Source organism: Harpia harpyja, chromosome 9 (genome assembly GCF_026419915.1).
Source record: "Harpia harpyja isolate bHarHar1 chromosome 9, bHarHar1 primary haplotype, whole genome shotgun sequence".
NCBI classification, from domain to species: domain Eukaryota; kingdom Metazoa; phylum Chordata; class Aves; order Accipitriformes; family Accipitridae; genus Harpia; species Harpia harpyja.
The window spans coordinates 31590497-31613429 of record NC_068948.1 but is presented as its reverse complement, the minus strand read 5'-3'; the positions used below and the strand labels follow the sequence as shown (position 1 = coordinate 31613429).

Here is a 22933-nt window from a genome sequence, read left to right as displayed (position 1 = left end):
CTCTTCCAGCCCTCCCCAATGTGGTCAGGGCTTTCTTTGCAACGAGGAGCAATTCCTGGAGCTCCCTGCAGGCAGCCCCTGCACTGGCATTGCCTGTACACTGCGTGAGCCCAGCCGCCCTCTCTCCAAACGAACTGGGTCATACCAGCATCCCCCTGCCCTGGGACAGGAGCTGCTTCCCAGTCCCTGCCTCACTCAGGCATTCGGTGTTGCTGGTATTATTCCTTTGGCTGCTGTAGGGTCAATAGCCGCAGGTCTGTGGGCTGCCAAGCTCCAGCGTCTCCCGATGGCTGTGGGCGATGCTCCTTTGCTCTGTTGCTGCAGGACCCGCTACAGCTGGGAGCACACATCTGGACAGCTGTTGAGGAGCTTTGGTAGCAAGGTTGTCAGTGCAGGTCCGGGGGTTTCTTAAACATGAGGCTGTCTTCAGGAACTAGGAATAAAGGAGAAAAACCACATTCAGCAAGGCTCAGGGTAGCACCCCAGCATTCGCAGTGCTGCTGAGAAATGGCAAGTGGGTTTGGGAGTCTGCGGGGTCAGCCCGTAGCTCTGGGCTCTGGGCGGTCGGAGCTCCCTAGCAATGATCAGGGGTGATCTGGCAGCAGTCCTGCGACCTGCATGAGTGCAGCCTCGTGCAGCGCTGGGTTGCAGGGGGTGGCTTTGCATCCTGCTCCTCCTTACCCTTCCCATGTGTGCCTGAGCACGGAGGGACGCAGGTCCTCCAGCAACCTGGCAAAGCAGCCAAGCTCGGCTCTTCATCCTGGAGTTTCTCCCCCTGAGGACTGTTTCTGCAAAGGCAGTAAACATGCCTGGCGTGGGCTGCATTTGCCAACGTTATTGCACCGTGGAGAGGACTTGGAGAAATCAGCCTGGAAATGAAGCCTCTTATTGCTACTTTTTAATACTCAAGAGGAAATGGCTTTGAAAATCCTGCTTGCTGAGGGCTGTGCCTCGGTCCTCCGGTGCTCTGGCCGTGTGCCTGGTAGGTCTCGTTTTGCAGGGCAGGGCACAAACTGTGGGACTGGAGGCATATGCAGAGGGCAGGATCCGTGCATTGCCCCATCCTTCACTCCAGCTCTCCCAAAAACCAGCTGGCTGAGGACAAGCCAGGCAGCATTCCCAGGGACCCAACAGAGCAGGGAGCACATGGAGGTTCCCCAGGGACCGGGCATCACTTGCTTTCAGACACCTGCAAAGCAGAATCCCAGGGTGGCCCCTCACCTCATCCCATGAAGCCTGAAAGCCAGAGGAGCTCGGGAATGAAGGTGGAGATTTGCCAGTTTTATTTGTTTCATAATAAATTTGTAGCAAAAACCGGGGAGAACTGCCCCTGCCCCTGGAACAGGCTATGAGTGAGCCGAGAAGCACTGAGAGCTGGGAAGAACCGAGAAGAGATGAATTAAACATGGGCACGTGCTCTGTTGTGCAAACTGCCAGCCAGCGTGTGCAAATTCAGTTAAGACCTCGGGATTTAATAAGACAAGTTTGACAGTCGGAAAAGGTCAATATTGTTATTAAATGCTGTAAGGAGGCAGAGGGTGCCTCATCAGCAGCGTGTAAGCAGAGGATTTGAAAAATCCTATCCTCCCTGCCACACAGTTCTGTTAGCTGGAGACTGCTACCCAGTAAGCTGCATTAACTCGGCCGCTGGAGCACAAGAGATGCTTCTCTGTAGCGCGGGTGACAGTGCAGCAATAACCTACCCTGTGCTTGCACCAGCCTCGCCGTTGTGAAGGGGATGGGATTGTCCCGCACAGCCCTGCGCCTGGCCCCAGTCCCAGCACTGCCGCAGGAGCGGGGCACTGCCGCAGGAGCGGGGCACTGCCGCAGGAGCGGGGCACAGCCGCAGCGCTGGTGCTTCCTCACCTCCGGCACATGGTTTCATGCACTGTGGTGGTCCATCCCCCCATGCACTCGCATGCTGCATCCCCGCCTCGCCCTGGTACGTGCACGGAGGGCGAGGGGTGCAGTTCTGCTGCAGCAAGGTGCTCGGGGACCGGGGCGAAATATTTCTCACGTGGGTTTGTCCTTTGTGGCGGAGGTGTGCGAGGCTGCCAGAGGATGTTGTATGGAGTGAAGTGTTAGCGGAGGATTTCTGTTACAATTTCTGTAGCTCTGGGGTTTTCAAATCATCCGTTCATCCAGATAGTGTTTGCTGCCCTGGGGAAATGTATGGTATTGCTGGCTGTTACGTTCGCATGTCGGTCCAAAGCTCAGAGTAATTGAGTTCAGGCTTCTCCTACAGCTTGGGACTAATCTCCTGCTTGCCTCCCCGCAGGGGCTCAGCTCTGTGCCGTGTTTTCGTGGGGGAACTTGGTGCTTTCCCGCTCCTGCTTTTGGCTCCACGGGCTGAGCTGTTGGCGAGCCAGGCAGGAGGGGAGCACAGAGGGCTCGCGGGTGCACAGCGCAGTCGGACCCTGGCTGGGCAGTGCTGGGATGGGGTCTTGCCTTCCCCTGAGTAGCCTCCTTCCACGGCTGCCTGTGCATCGGGGTCCTTCCAGACCTGGGATGGCAGCAAAAGGGGGAAAATCTTGCACGCAGCCTCAGATCTCTGCTCCCCATCCTACCGAAAGCCTCCGGGGCAGAAAGCACTTTTCGCACCAGGACTCCGTGGCTGGGGCAGCAGTTTCGGAGGCTGCTCTCGGGCTGGGCGTGGGGAGGAAGAAACAAGAGCACAGCTGGGTGCACCCTTACTGGGTCCCCACAGGGACCGGGGGTCTCTGCGCCCCATTTCAGCAGGCTCATACCAGGCTGTAAATGTTTTCTGAGCAATTCCATGATCTGCTGCTTCTCCACAGGCTATAGAGGAGCTCTTCCAGGCGCTGGACCTGGAGAAGAAGAGCGTCGCCATAGGACGCAGCCAGGTACGACAGCTCCGGTCTCTGCTTCCCAGTTGCTTTCAGCGCATATGGGCACAGCCAGCCCCGTGCCAGGTGCTGCCAGCTACGCAAAGCTTCCCAAACTGGAGAGAAAGCCTCTCCTCCACTGCTCCCCATGGCACCCAGGTGGGCTGGGAAACCAAGCCTCACCGAAAATCAAAGCAGAAGGCTCCTAATTCACATTTGAAAGCATTAACCTGGGTAAACCGTGTACCTAATTACCGGAATCCAGCCCCTCATGGCATTTAAATTCCTAATTACCTTTGATGTTTCATGGGAGTAAATGGGGCTTGAGCAGCTCATTGTTTTGGTGGGCTGGGGTTAACACTCTTGCTGAGCCAGGCACCTGCAGGTGCAAGAGTTGTCGCAGCAACAACATTTGAACTTAAATATGATAATCTCAAAGAAAAATTAATTTTGCATGCGTGCTTGCCTTCAGCTCTTGGAGTCTATAAAGAAAGAATTCATGAAACGGTTCTGTGGAGCAAAATAACTTTCTTTTATCCTGCACAGTGCAGTTTGCAATTATCTCTTCTATGAAACCCTTGTACTTAATCAATAGCGCGATAGCAGCTCCAGTCACATCTTGTTATAAAGGAGTTAGTTTTGCCATCGCTTTGAGCATTGATTTTGTACTAGCTTCTAAAACTTGCTGGCTTGTGAAGTTAATACAGACATTAATGAGACAATCAAATAGGTGGTGGAGCAATCATAGCATTATCTCAAGAAAGTGAGTTTCCTTGGAATTGTTCTTTGATTCAATTTGGCATCTTTAAAACGCAGCTCTTTAAGTATGCCACCGGCTTCACAAGTGTAATTCAGTTTTTATTAAAGCTGTATTATGCAAATGGTGCACAATAGTCAGGCACGATTGGTCCCATATCCCAAGAGCTTGGCCAGGCAATGACCGAGAGATACCTTACACTCTGAGAGATCAATACCAGGCTAAATTTGATGGCATCAACAAATCTATATCATTTATGAGGTGTTTCTGACAAGTTCAGTTAAAGAAAATGATGTGGTTAATTTCGTTTTTCCTATCGTAAGCTGGCATCTTTGCTGTTATCTGTGTGTATCTTGTGTGTACGCTGTCAGAAATGCCGTTGCCAGCAGAGGTAACCCTGCTGTCCTTGCAGCAGGTGGGAAATGGGCAGCGGCCCAAGGGAAGAGTTTTGAGGACTTGCAGCTTCTTGTGATGGTTGGTGCCTATGTCAAAAAGGAGGAGTGAGAGGAGGCAGGGACAGAGAGCAAACGCCAGCATGCGCACAGGGCGAGGGCCGGATCCTGAAGGACAATCCAGTCCCTGGGGAGTCAGTGGGACTGGGGCAGCCCCATATGCCCTGTTTCAGCGATGCCCAGGAGCAGGAGATGGAGGGGCAGGTGGAAGGTGCTCTCTGGGATATGCAGCCGTCCTGCCCCCGACAGAGACGGGACACAGGTCCCTCTTGCTGTCCCATGAATATCCCCAGAGAGGCTGGTGCCAGGGCCGCCTTGGGTGCCTTCACAGCATGGGGCAGCCAGGCATGTTGTGGGTTTGGACAGGTAGGGCTGGAGTTCCCTTCTAGCCCAGCATTTCGGGCTGGTGCGGTGGTCGCACTCACTGGTCCCAGCCAGTCCAAGGACCTTCGGTCTCCTGCAGGTCTCAGGGGAGGCTGCCGGGTGTTAGCCTGAAACACATCCTGCTGGCTGTGGGCAGGTTTCAGACCCTGTCCTGGGGGTATGTAACCTCTCTTGCTCGCTGTCAGGTTTTCCTGAAGCCAGGGGTCATCTCCAGACTGGAGAAGCAACGTGACAAGCTGATAGCCCAGAAGATGCTCCTGCTCCAGGCTGCTTGCAAGGGCTTCCTCAGCCGTCAGAAGTTCAAGAGGTTGAAGGTACCCATCCCACAGGTCATGGATCCCCTGCGCCCACCACAGCGTGGGCTCTGGCTGCTGCAGATATGGCCCAGAGCATCCAAATTACAGCTCTTTTGAGCAGAGCAGGCTGCTCCTTTGAAGGGTACCCACTTTGCCCTGCCCTGTGGGCAGCCATGAGATGCCATGCTGCCATCCGCTGTGGTGCGGAGCTCCTCTGCCACTTCATCCCTCTCCAGCCCCGTGCCCCAGCCTGGTCCTTCCCGGCAGGCTTGGTCATGGCTGGGTGAGGGACACTGGCAGCTGTGTCTCCCCGCAGATCCAGCGCCTTGCCGTCCGCTGCATCCAGAAGAACCTGGTGGTCTTCCAGGCAGTCAGGCACTGGCCCTGGTGGCAGCTCCTGAGCCGTGTGCGGCCCTTGCTCAGCGTAAACCTCGCGGAGGAGCAGCTCCGTGCAAAAGAAGTATGCACCAAGCGATGGGATGGGACGGGATGGGACGGGACGAGAAGCTTTAGGGGCTCTGCCTGGTGTGTTGGTCAAATTGGAAGTCACTTCTGCCAGGGCAGAGATGATTTTCTGACCATCCAAAAGTCATCATCTGTTCTTAGCACTGCATTTTTTGCCCTGAATAATGTGTTTTGCAGAGCTGTGGAAGGAGAAATAACTCTCCTTCTTCCTTAGAGGGACAGTAGCAAATGCACCATGTCCCCGCAACCGAAGCCCCATCCCAGGGCTGCGGCTGCCCCGCTGCCCTCCTCGTGCCCCTGCAAGCTCCCTGGGGCTGGGGCTGGTAGGCTGAGCCCCTTGGGGATGCGTGCTCCATGTCAGTCTGTGGGACAACAGATGATAAGAAGCTAAACGCATCCTTGATGCAGGGGACTCTGTTCTGTGCTGTCACCAGAGCTGTGCTGGCTTCCACCTGTCTCCACTGGTGTTGGGAGACATTAATGGGCATTTGCTGACCTGGGAAAGGCACCTTTTGCACCTGTGTACCATCTGAGACCTGTGCTAAATTCTTAGTCCGTCTTCCCTGGCATCCTTCTCCTCCTCTTGCCTTAGTGAGGTTTTAACAAGATGTTTTCAGGCTGGTTCTGACAAAATAAAAGCTGCCTAAGCCTCATCTGTTTCGCTCTCCAAACCCGCCTGGGATCCATCAGGCCCCATCACCCGTTAACCTCTGTTTTTATCACAACTCTGCACGTTCTGCTTCTGCTCAGTGTTGGACATCAAAGCAGGACAAGGCTGCACTGAGCAGCTCTTTCTGCTGTTACAGTCAGGCTGCCTGAAAAAGAATCACAGAAAACAATGTGCCTTTGCAGCCGCTCTGTGATAGCCTGCCAGGGCCCCAGGAATGCTCCATGAGCAAAATTCAGACATTTGGCTGTTCATCCCAGGCTTTTGAGGTTTGCTTCTTTCTCATAAAATGTCCTCTGTACGCACACCAAAGCTGACATTCCCTCCGATGAAATTCATGTCAGGAGCTGTAGTCCCGGCAATTTGCAGTGAGCAGCCTTCAAAGTTGCCTGGTAGATTTTATTAATAAGGCAGCTATGTCTCTCCCACTTATTTTTAACAGAAAACGAGATTTTCATGAATAAACTGAGGATGCTGGAGCTCTCCATGTGGTTTTTTTTGCAATCTTCCCTAGGAGGAGCTGACAGCACTGAGAAGGAAGCTGGACAAATCCGAGCAGGCATGCAGCGAGCTCAGGCAGACCACAGAGAAGCTGGAGAGCAAGGTAGAGCCCGAAAAAAGCCTCTGCTGCAGCCCCGCTTGGTCGAGTTGGAAATTAAGCCATATCGGGATTAATATGACCACCAATTACATGACCGCAGGAGGAGTGGTGGGTTGGGCAGGGGGCAGCTGCCAAACTGCTGGCAGAGTGACCACAGCCAGAGGTGGTTCTCTGTCCAGGACCCTGACGGGCAGCGGTGCCTGACTGCGGCACCCAGGGCCAGCATCGCTGCAGGGTCCCTGCTGGGTGGGATCCTGCCTGCCAGAGCAACAGGTCCCCCCAGGGTCTGCACCCAGAGAGCAGCCCAGACACCCTGAGAATGGGCCGTTCCCGGGGGTGTCCCCAGGGAAAGCCTCATGTCCCCTCCAGCAAGGACAGACGTCACCTCGCGCTGCCACTGATGTGGTGTATGAGGCTGAAAAGCAGCAGTGCGAATGTCATCCCTTCTGCTGGCAAAAGGGTATAATTAGAATGGGAAATTACACACAGATCATGTTCTCATTACGCTCTCAGGACTGCAGGCTTGCCAACCTCTGCAGACACCAGAAGTGACTTAGTTTAATGGGACGAATGCTAATACCGAGGAGACAGCGCGCAGAAGTGTCCTGCCTGTCCCCTGGCTCTGAGCATGACCCCACCGTGTGTGGTGCTCAGGGGGTGGCAGCTGCCAGGGCAGCCGCTCGGCTGCCCCGTTGTGCATGTCAGAAGGGACATGGAGGCATGTTGGGAACTGCGTGTGTCCCCAGCCGCTTGCTGGTCCTATGCAGAGTCCCCCCTCAGATGCATGGGCTCCTGCGCGATTGCAGCTGGGGTTTCATTAAGCACTGGGAGGAGAAGGAGCTCCCAAGTTTGCCCTAAATACCCTGGGTTTACCCAGCTCGCTGGCCCACGGTGCTCACCCCTCGCAATGGACGGCCAAGCTGTGGTCTAGATGTAACGCTGCAGCTCTGGTTAATGGTGCCAACAGCCCCAAGGGCCAGGGACCCCCTTCTCAATGGGAAACAGCTAAAGATGATTTAGCTTAAGCTCGCTGTTAAAAATGAAATCACAGCCACGAGGCTGGGACTGCTGAGCGAGGCTAACACCTCAGGACAGACCTAGAAAAATGCCAGCTCTCCAGGGAAAGAAAACTTATGGAGTTAACTTACGGAGTTAAACTTGTTGGATGCCCTAAGTAGCTTGTGTAGCATGCCTACAAAATGTGAAGTGCCTTAAAATGCTGTCAGATGGAGGAAAGGAGCGTTGGAAGCCTGCATGTTCCTGAAGGTCCTGCTGCCTCTGTAGCCCCTTGCTTGGCTGGCTGAGCAGGATGGACTGTGTTCACCTCCGCTTTGCAGAAAGTGGAATTAATCCTCTGGATTCTCCCCTTCATTCATCTGCTTGTTGTTGCAAATGAAATTTAATGTTAATCAACTAGAATGGTGCAGAAATTTGATGAGCCCTGCCTGCAGCACACTGCAGGCAGCACAGTGGAGGCAGCGTGCTGCTTGCAGCTGTAGGGGGCAGCTGCCTTGCCACAGGCAGCCATGCAAGGGGTGCAGCCACGGGCTCCAGCAGCGGTTGCTCTTTGCTAGGCACTGCCAATGGGAGCCTGGTTTCCCACTGGTGACACTGATCGGTGATGCTGGGCACTTACCATGTCCCCTAAGCATAGGCAGCTGCCAAGTGAGAGCAGTCAGGATGCTTGGGTCAATGTGGAGTGGCTGGCCCCCCCCCAAGCTGGCACGCACGGTGATGCCCAGACAGACTCCCCGTTGCGCCCCCCAGATCATCGACCTGACGACGGAGCTGTCAGACGAGCGGTACAAGGGCGACGTTGCTTGCCAGGTCCTGGATGGGGAGCGGGCAGAGAGGCTGCGGGGTGCCCGCGAGCTGCAGGAGCTGCAGGTAGGCGACCATTGGGCCATGCCGGTGGCAATGCCGCACTCTCGGCACAGCCTTGCTGGACCCAAGTGCTGTGGAGCCAGGTAGAGCTGCTCCCTTCCTTTCCCGGGTTTCCCCAGAGCAAACATGACCAAGTGCAGAAGAAACTGGAGTTGGTGGAAAAGCAGCTGGAAGAGGCCCAGCAGCTGGTTCAGCTGCGTGAGATGAAGATAAGCGGCTCTGGAGGAGGTAGGGGAGTCCCTTCAGGGGCCATGCATGCTCTGAGCATCCAGCCTGACCTGTGGGGCCAGTGCGGCCGCCCCAGTGGTGCAGCAAAGCCTCTTGCAATGGGCAGAGGTTTGGTCCCCCTCCAAAGCGGTGCTGGTCCCCCAGCCCCTGGCCACCCCAGTGTGTTTTTGGCACTTTGTCATTCTGCATTGCTTGTCCAGCTGGAGCTGGCAGTGACAGCTCAGTCGCACACAGCTCTGGCTCTTGGGGCTGGGGATGCAGGCAGGGATTCTGCCTAACAGCACTGCGGGTGCTTGCTGGTGCTGCCTAGCACTCCCAGCAGCTCAAAGTGTGTTTGAAGCATGTTTTGGAGCGGTGAGGAGGCTGCTAAGACACAAGTGGGATGGGATGAGCATGCATACTTTGCCTAAGGCAGGGGTACATGTGCTTTGTGAGCTGGGGAAGCCCTGGGTGCACAAAGCAGAGCTGCGCCCTACGAGCTCGGTGCTGGCATTCATGCCATACGGCAGCCACAGTGCCATTGCATATTTGCCTGTCCGACCCCGGCACGGCTGCTTAGGTCTGAGCACCCACCCACCCAGCACCTCCGGGTTTCTCTCCGTTCGCAGAGGACGAGTGGCAAGTGCGCTTTGACTGTGCGCAGACGGAGATCACCTTCCTGCGGAAGCGGCTGGTGCAGCTGGAGGAGCGGCTGGAGTCTGAGCTGGGCGCCAGGACGGGGCTTGAGCAAAAGGCAAGTGCTGCCGGCCCTGGGCACGGGAGGGGACAGGGACTCCCCAGGGTCATGCCGTGGAGCGGGGCTGCTGCTGGAGCTGGTTGTCCTCTCCCTGCTCCTGGGGCGGGCAAAGCTTCACAGGGCTGAGGCTCAGAAATGCAGCCGCTTGCTGCTGATGCTCTCACTGACCAGGGGAAAACAGCTGTTTTCTGCTAGTTTGAGAATAAATACCCTGAAACTTCCTTCAAGTTTAAAAAGTCACTTTTGCACCAGAACATGGCAAAACTCAACCTTGGTCAGGCATGAGTGTGAGCACAGGGTGGGAAGCTGCAGGGTGGGGAGGGGCTCAGTGGTGGGTCTTGGTGTTGATCTGGCTTTTGGATACTGGACGGCGTTGCGTTCACACCATCTGTCCCGCAAAGAGCTGCTAATGTAAAGAGCTGGCAGTTCCCGAGCTTTGCCATGAGAAGGGAAAAAGCAAATGTGCCTGGGAGTCAGGTCACTTCCCATAAGGATAAAATAAAGAAACTAATATTATTCATGCTACACTAAAAAGTAATAAGAAAAGCAGCCCAGTCTTAGGAGCTTGGGTAAAGCAAAACAGCCCATTTGCTTTCAGATAGTTAGTTTGGAATTACAGGCTTCATTAGTGCAAGATTTTGCTTACTTAAAGTCATTCCTTAATGACTGGCAAGAGCTCCGCCAGTCCTGTCTGTGTGTCTGTCCCAAACACGACGCGACTCCATGGGGGATCCAGCTCATTTGGTCGAGGCGCTGCTTTTTGCAGAGAAATGGGATCAGGCATCTGCCCCTGGGGCAGCTTTGCTGACTCAGCAGGAGGACTGGGATGCTGCAGGCACACAAGAGGGTACCCTGAGCGTGAGGGGTCAGGGCACCTAAATCTGTCCTTGTTTGGTGAAAGATCTCCAGGTGAACCATCCCCTGGTGCCAGAGCGGGGCTGAAGCCCCGTCGGGGAGCGGCTGTGGGGCTCGTGTGCCGTAGGGTCCCTCGGCCGCTCACCGCCACCTCTGCCCGCAGCTCGGCGAGGTGCAGGCAGCATGCGAGGCAGCCAAGAAGGTGTCCCAGCAGCTGCGGCGGCGGTGCAGGCGGCTGGCCTGTGAGCTGGAGGACGCGCGGGTGCTTGCCGAGAGCCAGCAGAGCCGCAGCCATGAGCTGGAGAAGAGGCAGAAGAAGTAAGGCTGGTGGGAAGGCTGGGGCTGCTGGAGTGGGAGAGCAGGGGACAGGGGTGCTTATGGTGGCTTCGGGTGAGGAGTTCCTGGAAGGGCTGCTAGTTTCATCTATGTCGACTGCTTGAGGTCGCACCAAGCTGGGAGGTTATTTTTACATCCCGTTGCTGTGTGACCGTAACACGCTTCCATAATAGAAATCACTCGCAATGCAACGCTTGGTGGCATTGCGGGGAGGGCTGCCTGGGGCTCCTGTGTCGCTGGGTGCTGGGCCACCCTTGTGCTGGGGTGTCCCAGGTGTTGGTGTGCCCTTGGTGTGGGTGTGCCCATGCCGGGAGCACTGCTGGCAAACCGCGCTCCTGGTCTGGAGGAGAGGAGCCCTGTAGCTAAGAAATGATCCCGAGTGTTTTACTGCTGCTGTTTGGTACCTGTGAAAGAAATAGATTTTCTGCCCCAAAATAGGATACCAAGACCAAGCAGGCACAGAAAACATGGGGAATTCACCATCCGCTTTCTTTATCATTTCTTTTAATTTACACTGTGTTGCCGGTGTTCCCTGCTTGCCTGTGCTGAGATGCTGACTGTGGGCTGGGGTTTGCTCTCATGCAGAGATATGAAGGTGCTGAGAAGCTCCCAGGTTTATTGCTCCAAAGTGGCAACGCTTCCTGAGCTGAAACCAAACCCTCGGTGCAGCAGAGTCCCAGCCAGCCCCAGGGACGGAGCTGCCTGCGGTGGCAGAGGGCTGCTGCACGCACACAGGCACATTTTGGGGTGTTTTGGGTCTGTAGCAACTGATAGCAGTGATTTTTTGAGCTCTGCTTTTGGCGACTGGCTGTGTGCACATCACTGCTGCGTCACGCCGTCCACTTCCTGCGGCTGGTACTTGTGTGGAGTAATTAGGGATTCACAAAATGATGGTAGCACTTTGCAGACAATAGGCTTTTTTTTTTAAGTCCTCTCAAAAGCACTTGGAAAGCCCAATGCCAGGAGAAGCAGCTTGCCACTGGCTGAGGCTGTCTCCCTGCCTGCCTTGGCGCAGCTCCCCCGGCCAGGAGGCAGCCTGCTCGGGAGAGGTAACGTGTGTTTCCCCCTCCAGGTTTGACCTACAGTTAGCCCAGGCCCTGGGGGAGTCTGCCTTTGAGAAGAGCCTCCGTGAAAAAGTGTCTCAGGAGAACACCAACATCCGATGGGAGATGGGCAAACTTCAGCAGAGCGTAGAGGTAAGAGGAAAATATCCCACTTTGCTGCATTATATCCAGTTTCAGGAACAGCTCTTAGAGCAGAGCCATTATATTTGCAATTATAGCAGATGCAATCAGGCACAAACCTAGCAACTTGATTCCAATTTCTTTTAGCGCAGTTCTAGGATGTGCCTGATGTATTTAAACAACATTACCCTCTGCCAGAAGAAATGCTATCACTTTTTACAAGTGATACCCATCCCATGGTTTAGCTAATGAGGCCCACCATCATTTTCATTAAAGTCACTTGTGCTCTTCTTCACACCTCTACCCGCTATCTCACCTGCAAGAAACTGCAGGTCTGTGCCCCCAGGAGATGGTGATGCACCGGGTGCCCACCGAGCCCCCTGCAGGGGCAGGGGCAGGGGCAGAGCGTGCTGGGGCTGGGGGGAAGCCGCAAGGTTGCTGCCAGTCATCCCAGGCAGCGGGGGCTGCGGGCAACCCATGTGGGGGACAGCCTGTGGCAGGAGGAAGGTGATGTCAGGAGTGAGTGAGCAAAACTGAGGGGGGAAAAGATTGTTTGGGGCTCATGGTGGGGATGGGGCTGCTGGTACAGTGAGGGGGCTGACCCCTGCCTGCTGCTGCTCCAGGGTATTTTGATGATGCATTTGGAAATGGTCTGGGTTTTAAGAGCGGGGTGTGAGTGCAAGCCCCCTCTCCTGCGTTTGGGGCTCAGCTGCTGACCCACTGCTCTGCCCCTGCCGAGCAGCAGAAGGAGGCGGAGGCGGCCAGCCTGGTGCAGCGGGTGACCGTGCTGGCCAGCCGGGTGCAGGAGCTCAGCACCCCCAATGCCCTGGATGCCCGCGCCATGCCCGCGCTCAAGAAGCAGCTCTGGGACCTGGAGGCAAGCGCTGCTGAGCAGCGGAAAGAGCTGGAGCGGCAAACGGCTGCCGTCGATCACCTGGAGCAGGTAGCGTGGCCCCCACCAGGCTGGGTGTTCTGGGGATGTTCATCCCCACGTGGGCATGTCAAGCCCGCACCAACACCATCCTCATCCCTCCGGGGTTGTGTGCAACTACCGGTGCATTTGTCTTTGGGTCTTTCAGCTCCACCAGAGGCTGGAGCTGGAGATAGAGCGGATGAAGCAGATCCACCAGAAGGAGCTGGAAGACAAGGACGAGGAGCTGGAGGATGTGCGGCAGTCCTGCCAGAGGAGGGTAGGTTGGTGCCGGGTGGGGGAATGATGCTGGGTGCTCCACAGGGCTCCCACTGTCCGCAATACAGAGGAGCTGTTCCCAGGGGTCCTTCCTCCCCAGGGAGCAGCCAGGTGAGCGAGTGCTGCTTTCCTACCACCACCCCAGCATGAGCCCCGGTCGCAGCCCCGGGGTGCAAAATCAGGGTCTGGGTCAGGTGTGAGTCCCTGGGGACGGTGAGCGAGAGCCACGTGCAATGCAGCACACGGGCACAGTGCTCCCGGTAACACCAGTGTCATGCCAAAGGCACCAACTCCAGCCAGCCAGGGCTTCGTGTTTAGTGATCATGAACAGAAAATACTGTTTCAGCAAGGCCACGAGGCCAGTGGCATGCAAACACGAATTCCACTTTCTTCAAAATCCCCAGGGTGTTTGATGCAAGGCTGCGTGGTAGCAGCCAGTTCCCATTAGCCCTGGGGCATACCTGGCTGTTGATGGTGAATTAACATTGCTGAGGCTAGATGAAGCAGTCGGTGGGGCTTTGCATGTGCTGTTTTAGGAAGGCAGGACAAGTGGGAAGGCAAAGGAGGCAATCTCTGCTCCTTCTGCTCCTGTCAGCATGTAGTTGTGCCCTAAGCCATAAGGCTCTGCGTGTCACGGGAGGCTGCCACCGTGCAAACACTGCCGTTTCCCACCGTGCTGCCCCCCCGCGGTGCTGCCCTTCTGCTGGATGGTGCAGCAACAGCTCACCGCTGCTCTCTCGCCCTCTCCACTGGGCATTTTTTGCCGAAGCTCTGGGCAGGTCATGAGGATGCATTGCTCAGGGCTCCTCCCGGGGTCCTCCCTGCCCTTCTGCACCTCTCTGTTTAATTGCCCTGTACAGGGAGCAAGGTACTGCCAGCATCACTTAAAGGAGATGCCGTGCCTTGCGGCTGCTCTCAGCCAACAGGATGTCATTCATCCTTTCTCTTCCTCACCCTGCGTGGCCTGAGTATTATTTTCCAAATGAGTAAATGGCAGAGACACTCTGGAGAGCAATCGATATTTAACAGCCTGCTCCCATTCCCTTTTTAAACCCTGTTTCTGAGCAGCAGCTGGGGGTGCAGGAGGCGGCTGGGGCAGGGAGGGCCCCGGGGAACTGTGCCAGGGTCGCAGCCTGGCACATCCGCTCCTGCGGGCATGGCCGCGCAGCTGCTTGCAAGGGGAGGAGCGGGCTGTGCAATGGGCTGGCTTGCTTTGTTAACACATTTCCACCACCACCACTCCCAGCTGGGCTTGCTGGACCTCTCACAGCTGCACAGCAGAGCTCTGCGATGCCGCCCCGGGTCCGGTTCCCTCCTGCAAAGCGCTTGCTGTTGCTGCAGCGCTGCGGGATGGCGATGCTTGAGCAGAGGCAAAGGCAGATGGATGCAGGCTCCTGCATGCAATGCTGGCTTTCAGGCTCCCTTTGCTCCCGGGAGAAGTACAAATCCTGCCTTTACGGCATGCTCTGCCCCGCGAGGCCACTGTCACCTCCTCACTGGTGGGAAGCTGGAGCAAGAAGCGTGCTGCCTGCCTGGTTCATGGTCATGGGATGCCTTGAGGAAACCTGGAGGGATTACCACTGGCCCCTCTTCTAGCTTGGCTGAATACCCTGTGTTACTGCTCCAGAGCTGCAGGGACAGCCCTCGGGGACCTCTGAGCATGCCTCGCAGGTGGGGTGGCTCAAAGAGCCCATCGTGTCTCCAAAAGTCCTGCAGGCTCCTGGACTGCTTCCCCTTGCTCCTCGTGGCCAGGAGCAGTTGCGCTGCCTGGGGGTAGCAGTTGCTCCACGGGATGCGGCCCATTCCTGGTCCCCAGCGCCGGCTGCAGTGATGGGAGGCTTCAGCACGCATCCTCTCCCGGGGGCTGCCCAGCCGCCCGGGTCCCCGCTGCGGCAGTGGCTGTGCCCTGCGGGGATGTGGGGCTTTGGCAGGGAGCAGCTGGGCTCTGAGCATGGCTGGGGTTGTCTCCCCCTACACAGCTCCGGCAGCTGGAGATGCAGCTGGAACAGGAGTACGAGGAGAAGCAGATGGTGCTGCATGAGAAGCAAGACCTGGAGGGGCTCGTTGGCACCCTGTGCGAGCAGGTAAGAGGATGGTGCCCCGCTCTCCTTGCTGCTACCTCCTGGCCAGCCAAACCACTTTGCTGGCCGTGCCCCAGCTCAAAACACTGCCTGTAAAAAAGGGAGTGTGAATGCATGCACGTGTGTGGACAGGGCAACAACTTGGTTGTTCACGCACGTGCAGCCAGCCGCAATGTCCTCCATCCCTCGCCTCTTCCAAACAACACTCATCAGAGCAGCGGCATGTGCCACAGCAGGCACTGGGTGCCAGGAGGGTTTTGGGACTGCAGGCATCATATAGGAGACAGCTGGTCCCCCTAAGGACCCATGGAGGGGAACCGTTCGCTTTTGTACAGGAGAATTATCTAACTGGAGGAGGCATCTGCTTTTTGCTGGTATTTTCATGAGAGTCAAACTAACCAGGACTAACGTTAGAGCAGTTCCAACTGCCCAGAAAAGCAGTTTATCGGATTCTGCTCTTTGCACAGGAATTCTATCCCAAACACATTTGTTGAACAAATCCTTTTTCACTCTCCAATGTGTCTGTGGCAGTGATTGAAGTGCACGTAATGGGAAAAGCACACACAGCTGCTCCCTATTAAATTAGAAGGCGAGGGGCTGAATGCAGCCTCATTGAACAGCATTTATCGGCTTGGACATCACTTAGCGTCGCTGAGCAGCCAGGCCCAGAGGCTGTCTCGTGCACCAGCTCCTGCTGAAGGAGCTCTGGTGACCAAATGAGGTGCCACCTGGCCCTTCCCTGGGGCCACGGTGCTGCCGGGGCCAAGGATGGCATCAGTCTAGTGCGTTCAGAGTTGCCATCTCGGTGCTGCTGCAACCCAGGGCTCCCCAGAGCTCAGCCAGACTGGGTTTGTGCTGATGCCTCCCAACTGCCCTGGCAGAGCCCCCGTCGCATTGCAACTCACCCCGCACATGCAGGAGAGGAGGAACTGATTATCTGGAGTTGCGGTAATTAAGCAGCGCATCCTCCGGCCATTAGCACAAGCCGGCTGGATTTCACCCTTTCACCAGGCTTGGTGATTGCATGTGTTCATTAAACAGGATGAATCTGGGAGCTTTGCAACTCTGAAATGGTGGGCATATTTCAAGTAGACACAAAATGGTCTGACGAGGCTTATCCATAACGTCCCCCCGGCTCCCAGCTTATAAAATGTTTTGGGAACTGTCAGAATAAATCTTGCTGTATAAAAGCAGGGTATTATTATAACTGCCTCTCAATCCAACATGTCCCTCTTGTTCGGTGGAGGAGAACTAAGATGGATGAGGAGGCAGCAGGAGCTGCACGGAGCAAAGCCAGGGGGACTCTCAGGGAAAGGCACCTTCTCCTTCCCGGGACTGTCCCCAGGCACTGCCCGGGCAGTCCCTGGCCCCTGCCAAGAGGGGAAGAGGAGATGGCATAGTGTATCTGGGTATTGCTATAGTGTATGAGAGATATGACCAGAGCCTTGAAAGCAGCTGTTAAATGAAATCCCAGCTTTGTAACTTAAAAAGCACTGGGCTGCAATGGTGGGAGGAGGCAGCGGTGGCTGCCGTACCTGCTGCTTCCAGCTACGATACAAAATCCATCCTCTGTGGCGGCGGGCAGACCCTGAGCTACGGGAGAACGGTGCTGAACGGCATCCAAGATACGGTCTGTAGGGACGGCAGGGATAACAGCAAATCTGCTCCGCTGCAGGGTTATTATAAATGCCGTCTGATTTACAGTGGACAGTGTGCTTCAGAGCAGTTTATTAAAAAAGAAAAAAAAAAGCCAACCCAGAAAACTAATTAAGGAAATGGAGATGCCAGTGATTTCTGGTTCCAGCAAATGCCAGCCAGCTCTAAACCAGGTTACAAGGTCAAATCCGCACAATTAATTTTAGCCAGTGAACAGAAAATAGGAGAACGGATTTGAAACAAGAGCCGTGGAAAACAGAATAAATGGAAAATGCTCTTTACTTCAATTAGTCTTAAATCAAGCACTGAAACCATGTCCCTGTTTATTTGGTGTTTTTCTAATTCTTTTATCCCTGTAACCATGGTTGCTCTCAGCTTGGGGTGGGGGGGAGTGTAGAGGGTTTTTTTAAGGTGTTTCCTACTTCCCTTCTTTAAAAGGCTTCAGGGTGATGTGGTGACTCCACACTGCCCAGGGATGAGCCTCCAAAATCACCCAGCAGTTGTTTTCCACCAGCATTGCTGGGGATTCGTGCACGAGAGATTGTTGCCTCCCGCACTGAAGGCGGCAGCATCGGTTACATCCCTCTGTGGCTGACGGGGACTCCAGATGCTTTGCATTAGAGATGTGTAAATAACTCATAATGAAGATTTTCTCATCAGCATTTCGCATTTTTTTCCCTTTCCCCTTTGGGCTGACTTTCTCCTGCCTTTGTCACTCTTTTCCCCAAAGGGGCAGAAGGGTTTTTCTGGCTTTTTTTCTTTCACGCAATGACTTTTGCATTTTTTGTGCCAGGTCTTGGCAGAGACACTGGACATGCATCTTCTGGGTCTGCCCCTCTCTGACCCTACCCCTCGGCCAGGGTGGTGTCCCAGGGCAGGTGACAGTGCCCAGTGGCCACGAGGACAGGGTGCTATGGCTCTGGGGACCCACAGTGCCCACCTGTGCCCCCGGGTTGTGTGGCTGGGCTGTCCCTCTGGCCACAGGGATGGCTCACTGGGCAGGCACGTGGCTGATGGAGACCAGGGGTGGGCTAATGTTTTCAGAGGAACAGCTTTCCGGTGGGGAACAATTGTGGTGTTTTGGTGGAATCTGACAGTTTTGATGTTTACATAATTTATTTTCTCCCTTTTATTTAACTATTAAATTATTTTTATTTGATAAAGAGGGGAAAACTGTAATATTTATACATAGATATTTCATATCTTCTTGCGTCATGACTTCAGCATTACCAAAATATTTCGCTATTCCCAAATTTTGTGGGGAACACCTTGGGGTGGGACAGAAAGGTCTGACAGTGGTTTTGCGGGGCGGCAGGGCTCAGGACACCCCCTCTCCCCTCCCCAGATTGGCCACCGCGACTTCGACGTGGAGAAGCGGCTGCGGCGGGACCTGCGGCGGACGCGTGCCCTGCTCGCCGACGTGCAGCTGCTGCTGGCAGCCCCCGGGGAGCCTGGTGCCAGCACCCAGGAGCTGGAGCGGCTGCGCAAGCAGGTAGGTGTCGTCGGATGAGCGGGCATCTCCCTGCCCCTTGGAGCACCATCACCCTTTACCTCAGCCGAGGGGAAGCTGCAAGAAATATTTGCAGATCTGGTTTTAATTGTGTGTGGGGCGAGCGGTGACCCCGTGCTGTACGAGCATCGTGCCGCCCAGGCCAGGGTGAGAAGTGCTTCTTGTGCTGAGGAGGGTCTCCTTGTAAGGAGCACTTCTCTGTAATTAAGCCAACAGTGGTTAAGTATTTTTTCCTTTTTTTTCCTGCAGCCCTGTTAATTACCTTCTGTTCAGCGTGTTTTCTATCTGTCTAATAAGGAGCTCCAGTGGCGCTGGGTTCGGGACGTGTTGCCATAGGGATGCTGTAAGGCAGGAGTAGGGATTGCAGCGGATTTGCCGTAGTTTAAGTGTAGTTCTCAGCTGGCACTGAGCGACCTGGCGAGCGGCTGCAGATGGGTGCCACACTTGTGCCCACCATGCCAGTGGCCAGGGACGGCCTCAGCCCGGGGGTGAGCTCGGGGTCCGCGGGGTGCCCTGCCGCAGGACAGGGGTGGCATGGGGCTGTCCATCAGCAGGCTGGCCGTGCACATGTATCCTGTGATGTCGAGCACCGGGGCTGAGCTAACGATGCCGGTCCTCCGAAACTGCTCAGTAATTAATCTGTACTGTACTTTTCCCCTGGAAACAAACTAATAGGGAGGCATGAGCGATTCCAACAACATACATATATAATTGAGATAATAGTTCTGCATAAATAACATCTGTGAGCAGCAGCTGTTCCCAACAGTGCCGAGGGAGAAGGGGAAGGTGAGCTCGGCCTGATGTGGCCGATGGAGCACCTGTGCTCCTGCTCATGCCCACGTCAGTGCCCATGCCCATACTCATGTCCCTGCCTGTGCCTGTGCCACTGAGCTGGACAGCCAGGGCCGGGATGGCCATAGCCGGGGCAGGCAGCAGGAATGGCCATCTTTTGGCACTCGTGCATTCTCTCTTACACATTATTGAGCTAATGCTGTAATGCTCCACTTAACAATTAATCCCTCAGTATTTCCCAAATCCTGCTTGGGGGCTGGAAATGATGCACAGCCCCTGCCTTGCTCTTTCCCAGCCCCCAGTGCTCTTAATGGGACTGGGAGCTACGCTCAGCACTGGAGCTCGCTGCAGTGGGCTGATGCTGAGGGACCCCTTCCACATGCTGATCTGAGGGACGAAGTGGCGATGCCGGGATGCTTACACTGCCTGGCGAGTGTGGCCATCCCGGTGGTGTCCAGCCCAATCTTGCTAGGGGAATAACGCCTTGTTCCCCGAGCAGCCCGCTCCCCGCAGCGAGGCAGGCTCGCACAGGAGGTTGCTTTCTCTTGCCTGTGGCTGCGGTGCCATACGGTCCATCCCCTGCTCCTTCCTGGCTCCCGCAGTGGGTGGCCTCTGCCCACTTTGGAGGAGAGCGGAAAGCCTTAATATTGGGAATATTGAGTTTTTGCTGCGCCACCAACACCGAGATTCTGCGTGCATTAAAAATGCCTCATGATTATTCCGTCCTTTAAATTTAAACGATTTCTAATGGCATTCATGACGACTTTCTCAAAAGCCAATACATCCTACCACCAGCCCACAAACCGCCACAAGAATAAAAACTTTGCTAAAATGCTACATTTCTGTTAATCAAAATCCATATGGCTAGAAGTATAGCATTGTTTCTTAATAAGGCTGAAGCATCCATTTTACGCAGGTATTTAACAGATGGTGTAGCACAGGAAACTAATGTTGTTCAGAAGTTCATACATTATGCATTGGGGGGGGGGGGGGGGATTTCAATTTATTCTTCCCAAGTGGGAAAATTCCATTACATGAAGTGAAATGGAGGCTGGTATTTAATGAGAGGTCCTGGAGATGTGTTTCTCTCTGATTAAACTATCTGGAGTTTTAGTGTAATTGTGACGGGGGAAAGGCAGTCCCAGTGGCTGGTTGTGGACAGGGTTGCTTCTGGAGAAGGCCGAAGCTGGGCAGGTGGAAAAGCCCTTGGCCATAAAACCAGCAGTGAGTCCGATTGGCATCTTTAACACCTCCCAGCAGCTATCACTCGGGTCATTTCGGTAACGGCTGCCTGAGCTTTATGCAAAACACAAAGGCTATTTTTCACCTGGTGGAAGAAAGGGGAACACAGCGCGTGTTGCTGTGAGCGTGGCTCTGCAGATGTATGAATAGACCAACTAGACAATCCATCAACACGGGCTGAGTTTGGACACGGGCACATCATTTTAAATAATGGTTTTGCAGGATTCAAACTGCTAACTGTCTCTGTGCCAGAGCTTTATATTTCCCACAGTGAGCAGCTTCTGGTGGGCACCAAAGCTGGAGACCCAGAGATGTCTGGGGTTATTTCTTTCCATCTGTTCCTTGGTTCAGGCAGGGGTGGCAGAAGGGCGCAGAGATGGAAACGGTAGTCCTAGGAGCAGAGATTTTCTCACCGAAGGAGTTAAAAATAGTGAGAAGGGGATGCAATTTAGGCAGGAAGGTGGAGGCTGAAGATCACAACCCCCCGATCAAAGGTCAGTGCTCTGGCCCTGGGATGGAGGGGGAAAAGGTTTCCATTGCTGCTGGCTGCAGTGGCAGTGTTTGGTCACCCTCCATGCGTGGCCAGCCCCTGGGGGCCAGTGTGCTGCGTCCCCCCCCAAGCGCGGGGCTCTCCCTTACGGCGGGCGGGTGGCAAGGAAGGCGGGCGGCTGGGCAGGGCTGGGCAGCGGCCGTCCAGAGATCATACTGTGCCAGGTATATAAAGAGAATCATTGACTTTAAGGGAGAAATGCCTTCCATTTCCTCTGCTGGTTAGGCACTGAGGAAGCAAATTACCTGCTCAACTTTTCCAAGTAGTTCTCAATCACACCAAACGGTTGAGGGAAATGAGCTGAGGATTGCTCCAGTTATAGTACTTCATAATCCCCCCCCTTTTTTGAGGGAGAGAGTTAAAAAAAGACAAGTAAACCTTGAGAAAATAGCCTAAAATGCTCAAACTCTCGCTGTGGTGTGCAGCGGCTCCTGTTGCCCCTGGGAGCTCTGCATCCTCTGCAGGGGAACAGGGACCGGGCACGGGAACTGAGCGGCAAGCGGAGGGGTTTAGTTTTCTTTTTCATAAAGAAAAGAAAGAAACCCAAGCAAGCAAGGGAAGGAACTGGATGTTCAGGTACAGCCTACGTAAACTCCTCTGTCCTGGCGGTGTGAGTTTTTGGGATGACGCTGCATCTTCCAGATGTTTGCAGCCCATTTAAGATCATTGTAGTCTTAATGGCTGAGCTATAAAAACCAAGAGCAAATTAGCATTTATAAATGTGATATTTCATGTATATTTGCAAATGCAATTTATGCCACATGAAAAGCCCATTTGCAAACTCTGAGTCATGAATTGCTCTAATCAGAAATTACATGTAATTCACATAATTTTGCAAATTAATGATCCCGGCTCTACCTCACCACGGCAGTGCCAAGGCAGAGGGTGGATATGCAGTTTGAGGTGCTTGCTTCAGCACTCAACAGGACAGTCAGTGGTGTTAGGATCCACAGTTAGGTGTGCCGGGAGCTGGCAAGGACGCCCTGCTGCACCAGCTGGGAAGGGAAGAGAAGAGTTTTCACTGTAAACCAGGAGCAGACGGGCTGAAGAGCAGCACAGATTTTAAAAGGCTGAGTTTCCATGTGCATTAGCAGGGGAAAATACTCTGGGGGTGAAGTGTAAATAGACGTGGCTGTGGGGCAAGGGGAACAGCATAATCAGCACGTGGTTTCTGCTCCTTTAATGATGATCTCCCCCAATTTTTCCCAGTTGGAAGAGAGCGAAGCAAAGTGTGCAGAGGCCCAGAAGTCCCAGCAGACAGCGGCCCTGGAGCTGGAGAACTTGCATACAGAGCTGGAGACCCTCAGCAGAAACAAGACCCTGGTGCGTTTGTGGAGATGCAGCCAGGACAGGGGAGGTGGGAGGGCAGCAGTGCAGTCCTACCTCCTTGTGTTTGATAGCAATAATCAGCTTTTTTACTAAATCACCAATAATCAGCATATTTACTAAATCACCAAACATATTTACTAAATCACTGAATGTATTTACTAAACCACCCAGCCTCTTTGGGAACAACAGCCCCCAGGTGGTTTAATGGATGGATGAAATTACTAGAAGGGCACAGCATGCTGTAGTCTCCCTCTGCAGATACGCAGGAGCTCCCTTTGCCTCTCCCGGTGCAAGCTTGGGGTTGGAGGCTGGCGGCAGCGCATTCCCAAGGACGCTGCTGTCCGGGCGGTGCTGTGCCGTGGGTCCCCCATGGGACGTGCGAGCCAGCGGCCCTGTGGGTCCTCCCGCAGGTGGACGAGCAGCTGTACCAGCTGCAGCACGAGAGAGCCGACCTCCTGAAACGCATCGATGAGGACCAGGAAGACCTGAACGAGCTCATGGAAAAGCACAAGGCTTTGATCGCCCAGGTAGGAGCCGGGGCAGTGGAGGCTGGACAGCACCTCCCTCCCTGGGAGGGTGCTTGGGAAAACCTGCAGCCTGTCTGAGAGCAAGTGGGAGTCCCCATCGGTGCACAGCAGGGCGGGGACCCCAGGAACCAGATGCCGTGATGAGAGGAGAGGATGGCTCACGGCTCCAGCTCCTCTCACCCGTAGTTTTGAGTTGTCTTTCAAGAGATGTCTTGGTTTTTATTTCAATAGTTGGGAAATCCTATAGCATCCCCATCTGGATACTTTTCTATTCTTTCCTTCGCTGTTTTCTCATGCAGAGCTTAAAAAGTGCTGACAGACAGCCCTGGGGCTTTCTGCGCAATATCCAGACTAAGGCAGGCTCTC

At 54.7% G+C, this 22933-nt stretch overlaps 1 protein-coding gene across 1 annotated transcript in view; it reads left to right on the top strand.

Moving 5' to 3' along the window:
* The window catches only part of MYO18B (myosin XVIIIB), a 77527-nt gene that overhangs the window by 28090 nt on the left and 26504 nt on the right, over positions 1-22933 (top strand). The window contains exons 21-35 of the mRNA XM_052797245.1: positions 2799-2864; positions 4625-4753; positions 5052-5195; positions 6382-6471; positions 8236-8355; positions 8472-8580; positions 9189-9313; positions 10335-10489; positions 11580-11703; positions 12434-12634; positions 12771-12881; positions 14860-14964; positions 17963-18109; positions 21921-22034; positions 22451-22567. Coding sequence (XP_052653205.1) covers positions 2799-2864; positions 4625-4753; positions 5052-5195; positions 6382-6471; positions 8236-8355; positions 8472-8580; positions 9189-9313; positions 10335-10489; positions 11580-11703; positions 12434-12634; positions 12771-12881; positions 14860-14964; positions 17963-18109; positions 21921-22034; positions 22451-22567 — 1857 coding nt within the window. The remainder of the gene's footprint in view (positions 1-2798; positions 2865-4624; positions 4754-5051; positions 5196-6381; positions 6472-8235; positions 8356-8471; positions 8581-9188; positions 9314-10334; positions 10490-11579; positions 11704-12433; positions 12635-12770; positions 12882-14859; positions 14965-17962; positions 18110-21920; positions 22035-22450; positions 22568-22933) is intronic.